General features: G+C 40.3%; 1 protein-coding gene across 1 annotated transcript; it reads right to left on the bottom strand.

The window, feature by feature from the left end:
• Window positions 1-840: 840 nt before the first annotated feature.
• On the bottom strand, window positions 841-8,784 carry UBE2T (ubiquitin conjugating enzyme E2 T). Its single transcript, XM_063119727.1, has 7 exons — window positions 8,715-8,784; window positions 6,672-6,784; window positions 5,675-5,744; window positions 5,288-5,393; window positions 4,331-4,429; window positions 3,775-3,858; window positions 841-1,107 (listed from the first exon to the last, which is right to left on the bottom strand). The coding sequence occupies exons 2-7, from the start codon at window positions 6,778-6,780 to the stop codon at window positions 964-966; spliced, it is 612 nt and encodes a 203-aa protein (XP_062975797.1). The 5' UTR covers window positions 6,781-6,784; window positions 8,715-8,784; the 3' UTR covers window positions 841-963.
• Between the last annotated feature and the right edge of the window lie 2,085 nt (window positions 8,785-10,869).

The raw sequence follows: 10,869 nt of genomic DNA on the forward strand, positions 1-10,869 counted from the left end.
ATTGTGAATGAATATCACAAAAAGAGGGCTATGACTGGTGTGGGTCTACTAGAAAGGCACCCAGCAGGTGTGAAAGACCCATGTGTTCAAATGAGGCCACAATTACAATATTCATATGGCTCCCACACTGCTGAAAGTACAAACAGAAAGTTAAGAAGGAAATGTTAACAACTCCCACCAAGCCACCAGTCTCTGCTGCTCTGGGGTTCCTAGCCTCTTGTTTGCAACTTGCCATGTATTTCCACGCTGACTATCTACAGCTTTCTAAGCCTGCTTGTAGAGATACTTTTTAATTAGAGGTGAGGGATTCAACCTGTGCAAGCAAACCATGTGTTTTTTCCTTGAAACAGTGGCCTGGTTCAGACAACATGCTAAACCATGCTGCTTAACCACAAAATGGTCAATGGAATGCATGCATTCCGTTAACCATTTTGTGGTTTAAGCAGCGTGGTTTAGCGTGTTGTCTGAACCAGGCCTATGAGTCCTTCAGACCCATGCTCAACTTGCTAAAGGTGTGTTGTGACTTCAACAGTAGCAGAGAAAGGGAAGGAGATATGAAAAAAATTATTCCTTCCTTCCTACATACAGCAGCTTTAACTACCAGAAATGACTGTTTACAAAGCATTCATGACCAGTAGCAATAACAAGAACAGACACGTTATTTATTATTCTCATATTCATGTCTCCATTCGAAACATACATTAAATACAGTGAAAAATATAAAATAGAGTACAGCAGAAATTCAAACAAGAGACACATTTCATTGGGAAAAAAATTAAGAATTCTACTGAAGTAGAACAAGGCATTTTAAAAAGAAGACATGCACCATATTGGACATTATAATAAGATCATTTACACAACAGGAGAGATAATAACATAATAAGTAAATAGTATATTCGTTGCATTATGCCTATTTAAGTGATGGAAGGTAACATTATAAGCACACACAGATACTGGGATACTCTACAGCAGCAAATCCTCTGTTTCTGAGCGAGACTTTTTGGACAATCCACTGATATTGCTTCCTTTCCTTTTCTGAGAAATGTTGGAATCTTTGGGTAAGTTCATCTTGTTTTGGTGATTCTCTTCATCTGAAATTTCCGAAGTCTGAAATGGCATCAGAGAAAAGCAATTGGGGAGGGGGGAGAATGAGAGATGACTGTTGGTTTCTATGTTCACACTTCAAAGAAGCAATGCTTTCATTCACATCTTGTAGTTGTTCAGGATCCTCCATTTAGAACTTCAGGAGTTGTGCAAACATATTGTTCCTAAAGATACAGACCATCTAAATCTCCCTCCAACCCCCTTACAACATGTTCCTGTCACCCACCCAAGATTCTTCAGGTCTTCCTAATTGTTTTACAGCTTACTATATTCAGTGAACTGACAGACAAGTTTGTGGGGCTGTGGAAAGATTCAATGCCCTTTTACTTCCGTATCACCGGACTACTCTTTGTTCTTGCCATTTGACAATCCTTTTCAAAACTCCTTTAGTACAACATCCATGAAGTTTTGCAAGACATATGATTTGTATAGGCTGTGCACTTATCTTTACCACAGATATACAAATTCTTTTACAGGACACTTAGGGAACAAGCTTTGGACACTGTGAACATATCACCCCGAAAGAGAAATACAAAGTTCTTTCTACAGACAGTCCGAATTCATCCAAATTTGAAATTTACCATGGCAGTCTAAGAAGCGAAAGCCCCTCCACTTTCATCCCTTTATCTGTATTAGTTTAGAAGCAAGAAAGCATAATTACTGAAGAAGCAGTATTATTTAAGCGCCAAATGCCCCCTAGTGTTTCAACTGCATAATCACATACTTTTCATCCGGGTTGAGCACTAGCATATTGTCAATTACTGACTACTACCTCGTGGTGCTTTACTGGAGGACACCAAACTATAATTAAAACTGGCATAGAGTAACCTCTGTAGAAATTACTGCTACAACTACTCTCAGCTTGGACTCATCATTGGTGCTGGGCTGAGTTTTTTCTAAGTATCAGCCCCAGCCTTCATTAGAGGGTTGTCTCCAAAGGTAGCAGGAGATACCCCAACATTTTCCTGACTATTCTATTTGCTCCACCACCTTTCAGCCACAGTATATTAAGTGCTGTGTAACATGAATCATATCCTTGCTCCCCTAAATAATGGTCTTTGCCATTTCTTTGCTCCCTCAAACTTGTTTGTCTGGCCTTTGCTCCTACAAATTCTACCTGGTGTTTTGCTTCAGAGATCACACATGCACTAATACACAGATACTGCAGTCACTTTCCTACACTTTCTTGGACCAAGTGGATGACACACTGAAACAAAAACAAATTCAGAGTTATTTATTTATTTATTTATTTATTACATTTTTATACCGCCCAATAGCCGAAGCTCTCTGGGCGGTTCACAAAGTTAGGCCTGGTCTGCACTTTCAGTAGGATTCTAACAAGATTGCATAGAGCAAAGGTGACAGGGTGGACTGTACCATTTCAAACTGCAAGTGGCAGGATTATTAATTAATTAATTAATTATTATCAACATTTCTATGCCACCCCATAGCCAAAGCTCTCTGAGCAATTTACAAAAGATTAAAACATTAAAAATGATATGTCAGCTAAAACCTAAAAACAGATCTGGGATAGATTAGAACTCCGTATGGTGCTAAATGCCTGGGAAAAGAGAAGTCTTGACCTGGCGCTGAAAAGATAACAATGTTGGTGCCAGGCAAGCCTCATTGGGGAGATAATACCATAACTGGGGGGCCACCACCAGCTTCCCAAGCTTCCCTCTGAGTAGGCACCCAGAAGAAGACTGTAGATGTTGTGTAGTCTGCGGGTTCGTGTTGGGAGAGGCACTCCATCAGGTATCAGGAATACACTTTTAATGCTCCACTATGTAAAAAGAAAAACCTCTCCCACATAGAACAATAGCACAAAGGGTAGCAGCCTGGGCTAGAACCTCTCTCTCCCCCATTGCACTAGGGTATGTGTGTAGTCTGTAGGGAGTTATTACACAATGGAACATTCAACATAAGAACAGCCACACTGGGTCCATCTAATCCAACATTCTGTTCACACAGCAGCCAACCAGCTGCCTGGGGAACCCACAAGTAAGTATTCAAATATAGCTCCCCTATCTGCACTCATAGATATAAATATACTCTAACACCGTGGGATTCTACTACCTCATTTTGCCACATGTGTAGACCAAGCCTAACTGGAAGAATTTTCAGAGACAACTTGCTAGACCAGTGAGCAAAACTGATCAAATGTTCCAAATCTCACTGGAATCAATGAGACTTTGGTCTGAGGTACAGAAAACCATTTCACCAAGAGCCCCTTGGCTCCACTGATGATTTGTGTGTTGCCATAAATCTTAGAATTAGGCCGCAAACAAGACAGAATTCCAAATAAAATATGGTTGTAATAGGATAAACTCCCATGACTTACATGTTTTACACAAGATTAGAAACAAATAAATACAGTAAAGACCTGAACTGAAAACTCCTGTGCTTTGTGCTTTGGTATTATGGCCAGGAAATCAATACACACATATATACACAGAGCCAGAAAAATAGTATCCCTGAAAGTAGATGTTAATCCAGACACTTGTGTATCATGGCACATTCATAGTTCTTCCTTCCACAAATTCAATTATAGGAAGATAGGCAATTAAGTGACGCAGATCCGAAATATTTCATTTGGCCCAGCAAGACTACACATGTGAAGATTAACCTACACCCCATTCCTTTATAATAAAAGTGATATATTTTTCTTACCATTGTTGTCTGGCTTGCATACTTCCCTGTCCATTGTCTGGCATTTCTGAGGAATGCTTGCTTGTTGTATTTATACTCAGAGGACTAGACATAATAAAAAAGCAAGAGACAATGATAATTATGGCCTCAACCATAACACCATAGTTATGTTTGATGACAGATTTACCAGACAGAATGGAAGACTGTTTAACCATACTAGGTACTTAGGAACAGAAGACTGATCTTTGAAAAAGGCCCTAATGTTTTATACACTTTCCATGCAATATACATTATGTACCCCATCATCCATTTTTAAGTATGGAAGTTTCAAGGTGGAAAATGTTGGCCTAACTGTCAGCAAAGCTAATTGTGTTTGCACATCTACAGATACTTCAGAATGGTCTTTTTTTAACGCATTACTAGAAATTAGAAGGTCTGTACCTAGAAGAAAAGTATTGCAAGAAGGCATTAAGAAACCACAGTGCTATATATTTCTGTGAAGACCACACAAACTTGGAATATAGTTTAACTTCCAAAATCCAATACACATTCCACCAAAATAGAGGAGGAAACTTACAATGTCAGCCATGAGAGGGTCATCAGGGTTGGGTTCATTCATAAGCAGCTGTATGGAAGTCAGCAGAGTGGCAATATTCAGAGATGGCCTCCACGCACCCTTCACAGAGAGAACAGGAGAAGAAAAATTACTGGGGAATGTTAGACACAAGGAGAAGTACACCTTATAGTGTATTACTTTGCAGTCCCAACCTAATATTTTCCCAAAGATTTTCTAGGTTTCATTTCAGTTGATCAGGAGGCAGCTACCAGAACAATTCATATGTACTAACGTGACCTGAAACAAAATGTTGCAGTGTATTCTCATCTCTTACCAGGAGTGCACCTTTTCAGTTTATAGCAAGCCAGCATACTTCTCTCCAAGGATTGCTATAAGGGTTTAAAGTGCATCACACATCTCTCTCTCTCACACACACACACATAAATATTTTCCTTTCCAATTCTCACTCAACATTCCATAGCTTCTAAAGATTACTCAGCATGCTTATTTCTCATTGAGCTGTTGGTAAAGAGGGAGGAGGGCTTCTACCCATTTTTATTTTAAAATATTTTTTAAACTTCTGAAAGCCTCCGGATTCCATTAAGCATGCTAATAACTCCCTTTTATTTCTCAGTGGTCCACTTTTGTTTACAATCCAAATGGCACTCACCATCTGAATTTACTACTATCAAAATATTGATAATCATTATCATCAATTTTGCAAATAAACAACCTGCAAAAATATAGTTCTCAAAAACAAAAAGCAACCTCCTAAAGACAATTAAAACAAGAAGCCCGTAAGAAGTCCAGACCAATTAGCCATACAGCTTCTATCCTGGTCACCTCAGCAAGGCAATAATAACAAGTCACCTCTTTGCACCAATACACATGCCAGGATCCACACTTGCAAAGGAGAACACCTGGGTCAGGTAGCTGTTGCTTCTCTCACTTGTCCCTGTAAGAGCAGCAATCCATTACCTTGGGTGGCAATCTGAGAACATCCAGGCAAATTCTTCCAGCTGAGTCAATGTTGGGATGGTAGATGGGAGTGAGAAAGCGCATCTTTGGGGGTTCAAATGGATATCTATTTCAGAAATAGAAGAACTAAGTGTTCAGAAGTTTAACACCCATAGGTTCCACACATTCCTGACCATTTTCAAATATCTCTCCCCACCCCAAATCTACAGGAAACAGACTGATTTTAAATTGTCCACATAGTTGTTAACAGCTGTCCCATTCCTAGTCTGGTCCTCTAAGGATCTGCATTCTAATGTAATCACTTATTATGACCACCATTTATTTCTACTTCAAGGTCACCTTTGCAAAGTACATTTCCCTATTAAAGGATAAAAAAGTACAATTTACCTTTCAGGCACAACTACTTCCAAGTCAAAAACACCTTTCTCATAAGGTGTATTTGCAGAACCCAATATTTCTATTTAAAAGAAAAACAGATATTAAGATGTGTCAACACTGCCCTCTTTAGGTAACTGCTGCAGTCACACACAAAAAAGCAATCACTTTCACAATAATCATCTTTTCATAAGCTTTTAAAATACATTAAAAGAAACCGCACAGGATAGGAGCAAAGACAGAGTCCCCAAAAATCTGATTATTAGTTATTCTTCAGAATCAGTACTTAGGTCTGGAATTCAAAAAATGACTTCGATCAGGATGCATTTGTCTTTTCCAAGCAAGGACCTCCACACTGACATACCATTTATAATTAAATATTTACTTTTTATTTCAAACAAAACCACTGTTTTGTTGAGTAAGTAAAAGCAAACTCTTGCTTCTAGAAAGCTCTGGACATTTAAAGCCCCATCCTATGCATGTTTACACTGGGGGGGGATACTTTGTTCAATGGAATTTATTTCCAAATACATGCACATATAATTGCATTCTTAATTTTTAAGTAAGTGATCTTTGCATGTATACAAGACAGCAAACATAAATCTGTTTCTGACCTCAAAACATATAATTCTGCAGTACAAAAGAATATAGATTGCATGACCAAATGATTTGGATTATGGGCCTAGATAGTATAATGACTTTTAGTTGCAAACTAGTACATTTTAGTTGTTAGAGCAAGCATTTTATTTGCATACTTTTTCAGGAAATACATGAATTTCAAAACTGAAAACTTCATCTTAATCCAAAGATTTAAACCAGGTGTATGGGGGAATTTAAATCAACACACTGGTTTGAACAAAAGGTGAAATAGAAACACTGAAAGTAAATGTGTATTCACTCAGTGATGGTAGCCAATCATTTAAAACATTGCTAATAAAGGATACATAATTAAAGTCACTGCAATTGCCACCTAAAGATAAATAAAGATCAAATCCAGACAGATACTTACGGGCTCTGAGTTCATCTATGCGACTTCCATTCTGCCAGCAAGTAATGGCTGGAGGTGGTTCCGTGGTCAACAGATGCAGCTCCCTCTTCAGCCGTGAAGCCCTTTGCATTGCACTGCAAAAGCATGAGGAAAACCTGCCTCATTTAGTTTTATCTCATTCCAGCAACCATAGATCCTTCTTTAATCATGAATTACATACTGGCAGTGCAGTAGCAGCAGAATCTTCAAAACAGTTGTCTAAAGCTTTACAATAGTTTGTACAGATTGTTTAAAATACGGGACAATTTTACTTGAAAATGTTGATGAAGACCAAGTAATAATCACGCTCAGAGATCACTATCAAAACTATTCTGATATATCAGTAACAGCCATATTTCATAGCAAACATGGTTATATGGGCGGTTAAACTTTTGCAAGTTTTACATGACTCTGCAGAGATCAACAAACACTAGGATGGGATTTACAGGCAATGCAAAGCACTATTTCAGAACAGCAGCACTTTAGAATCATAGAATAGTAGAGTTGGAAGGGGTCTATAAGGCCATTGAGTCCAACCCCCTGCTCAATGCAGGAATCCACCCTAAAGCATCCCTGACGGATGGTTGTCCAGCTGCCTCTTGAATGCCTCTAATGTGGGAAAGCCCACAACCTCCCTAGGTAACTGGTTCCATTGTCATACTGCTCTAACAGGAAATTTTTCCTGATGTCCAGCCAGAATCTGTCTTCCTGTAACTTGAGCGCATTATTCCATGTCCTGCACTCTGGGATGACTGAGAAGAGATCCTGGCCCTAGTGGGTTGCTGGGTTTTTTTTAAGAGCATTTGTTTTCTAAAAAGTTCTGTGTTGTGGATGCCTGATTTAAGGAATTTTAAGGACTTTTGTGGAGGCAGCAACCTAGGTTTTTTTGTGGCAAGGCTAAAGAAGTTAAGCCCCCTCCTATCTTGGTAGGCATCTAGCTTACTGGTGAGTCATTGTTATCAGTTTTCAAAAACTGACATCAATGGGCCATAGTCCATGAAAGCTTATGCCAGCCTTCCTCAACCTGCTGACCTTCAACTGTTTTGATTTCAACCCCTATTAGCCCTGGCCAGCCTGGTCATAGATTAGGAATGCTGGGAGTTGTAGCCCAAAACATCTGTTGGGTACCAGGTTAGGAAAGGATAACATGCCATAATGAATGTGCTCTGATTCATGACACTGGGTCAAATCCAGAAGTAGAGCAGACCCATTGAATTCAAAGGGACAAGTCAGTCATTACTAATTTCAGCCTATTGATTTCAGCGTGTCTAGTCCAAGTAGGGCAGCAAGTAAATAAATAAATAAAAGCAGCTACAAATGGCTACAGGGCAGAAAAAAGGTTGAATTTTGCTTGAAAACAAATTAAAGCAGACCAGTGGAGTCCAGGGTGTGAAAGGTGGCCCCCAGTTGCCTACCCCCGCCACAGACTCTTAAAGAGACCTTGAGTAGAAGACACATAGGTGGAAGGGATCGAATTACAGAAAGAGCCTGGACCTGGACCTGCACCCCCTGACCCTTTCTCCCGAAGTTTAACACCAGGTAGGTGGAGCCAGAGGGCTCCCTGTTCTGCTCCCTACCGCCAATTTCTGCAAAAGCGGAAAAGCGAAACTGAAGGAAGGCTTAAGTGCTGGGGTCTGGGGACACCCCGCAGAGCAGGGGTGGGCAGAAGGCAGCCCTCCAGATGTTTGGGACTTCCAATCCCCAGCATTCCTGACTGGCAGGGGCTTCTGGGAACTGAAGTCCCAAACATCTGAAGGCCACCTTCTGCCCACCCCTGCCCTAGGGGCAGGATTCGCTCCAGTGTGTGTGTGTGTCAGTTATAATCCCCTACGAAAAGGAAGGGCTGGCTGGCTTCTGGCGCTAGGGAGAAAAACCCAACTATCAGCTGCGCCCTGAACCCAAGTTATCCCCCCACCCCCTGCCGCGAACACGTCTGAAGGGGTTTTCCTTCTGGGGAAGGAATCTCCCGTCCCGTCCCGAAGGCTTGGAACAGGCAGGATTTCATAAGAAGCCACCGCCATTTACCTCAATTTCCAGGTCACTTGAAATGCTGCTGGATGCCCGACTAGACCGCCACTGTTTCAAAACAGTCAAGACCCGGCATGCATAGCAGGTCGCGGCCTGAATGGGCGCGTGAAGTGTCCTTCAAAACCTGATTGAATGCGAATTGGTTGATGGAGACAAGAGCTCCACCCCTTCAGGAACTCAAATCGGCTGCGCGGCTCCAAAGGGGTCTATAGTCCCGATCGCAGTCTTTACAGACACTTCCGGTGGGAAGTTGAACAGATTATCCTGTCCCGCTATATAGATGTTAATTTCCTTAGCAACATCAATTCACTGATGTTGTCATTGGCCGTTAGGCTTATTTTACATATATTTAAGCTCTAATGGCATCGTCACAGACTATTTTGTTACATCTAAGTGTCATTCAACTCCACTTTTTTTTAAAAAAAAAAGCCTCTATGCGTAATAAATATATCAAAACTCAAATTTTAAATATGTGGGTTTTGCGCTGTAAATTATATACGGATTTCACCATAAGGAGGAAATAAACCACGTTGCATCTATAGAGAATAATGGCCACTAGCAGTTTGCAAACCAATAAAGGGAAGTGGGATTGATGCTAATTATTGTTTGTTTGTAAGGAAACACTTCGCCCGTCCCTGCCCCCCAGTCCATCTTCAATCAAACACTGATTGTTTAGGTGTGGCTAATAAGAGCATGGGCAGAATCCTTTTCACCAAGGAGAACCAAGTGTTTTAAAAGCAAAAAAAAAAAAAAAACCATTTAAGGGCAAATTGCCTTAATAGATGATCATGTGCAGAGTATCTGCTTGTGGAATTAGTCATTGTTCTGGAAATTATCTGTGTGCGCAGTTTACAGTACAATTCTATGTATGTCTATTCAGAAGTAAATACAATTGAGTTCAATGGGATTTACTCCTAGATAAGGAGTAAATCCCATTTATAGGATTGCCGCCTATACATATTTATCTGGGATTAAGTTCTATTGTACTGATTGGTACTTGCAAGTCTAGATGCAAAAGAACATGCTGTTCATCTGATACTCAGGGCAGTATGTTCAGTTTACCTGCACATCACAAAGGTAGCACTGATTGCATTGCTATTTCTCACATTACACAAGGAATGCTACAACAAAACCATTCCAGATAGTCCTGGGCAAGTTATCTGTCTCTCACTTTAAATGCACAACAGTACCCACTTCGAGTCTTTGGGATATAAGACTATAAAAGAAATTGAAATAATTATTTTGCTCTTTTCAATCCTTTACTATTTACATAATCAACGCCTGGTCCAATCGATGTATAGTAAGGGGATGCCATTAAAAGCCTTGTGGGAAATAAAACCATTCTTCTAATTTTAGTTTGTAGGCTGTCAACATGTTTTAAAGAGGAATTTCATTATTGGGCAGCAGTTTGATTTATACTATTTGCACAATCCTATGCATGTTTACTCAGAAGTAAATATAAATTCCATTATGTTTTGATGGGGCTAAATATACATAGGATTACAGTATTATTTACACAATTTATCATTCAAATTGACACGTTAAAATAGCCTCCAACCATTTTGAAATTTCACTGGCACCAGGCACTAGTTTCACTGAGGCAATTGACAGACCAAATTGATCAAAACATTGGCCAGGGTCTTTTGAGTTGTGCCCCCTATCCAATACAACCAGCTGCTACTGTTGCATAAATTATGCCAAATCTGAGTACACCAAATTCCAATATCGAAACACTCGCGAAAGATCACAGACAAGGCGTTGGGCACCAAATGTTTATTCTCGAGAATAAGGTGACCCTTGCGCTCATGCTGCTAAATCAGAGTCACACCGTGCTGAGGCAGGACAATAGCTTATATACTTCCATGCAGTGATCAGAAAGGGGAATTGCAGCTGAAATTACCATGTGCTTTGTGCCTGTAGCCCCTCACCTCACCTCTTGGTGATGTGGCTAGGGGGCAGTCCTAAGGACCTGGCTGAGTTTAACTGGTCAGTGTCATTTTGCAACTGACCTATGGTGTTAAAGTGCACTTAGGTGATGTTGACTTGAAGTTAGGTGGCGCTGGAGGGCGACATCTGGCCGCAGCCATCAGTATGAAATACCTGCTCTCAGATGTCCTTTGCCCTGCATACCTGCACTTAACCTTTCCGCTAT

The sequence above is a fragment of the Elgaria multicarinata genome, chromosome 1 (assembly GCF_023053635.1).
Source record: "Elgaria multicarinata webbii isolate HBS135686 ecotype San Diego chromosome 1, rElgMul1.1.pri, whole genome shotgun sequence".
Lineage (NCBI taxonomy): Eukaryota > Metazoa > Chordata > Lepidosauria > Squamata > Anguidae > Elgaria > Elgaria multicarinata.

Excerpts from the sequence above, each read along its gene's own strand:
- UBE2T (XM_063119727.1), bottom strand. The coding sequence starts at position 6,780 with ATGCAAAGGGCTTCACGGCTGAAGAGGGAGCTGCATCTGTTGACCACG. Across the intron at positions 5,394-5,674 it reads GAAGTAGTTGTGCCTGAAAG|ATATCCATTTGAACCCCCAA; the intron begins GTAAATTGTACT and ends TTTCTGAAATAG. Across the intron at positions 4,430-5,287 it reads TTCTCAGATTGCCACCCAAG|GGTGCGTGGAGGCCATCTCT; the intron begins GTAATGGATTGC and ends CTCTCTGTGAAG.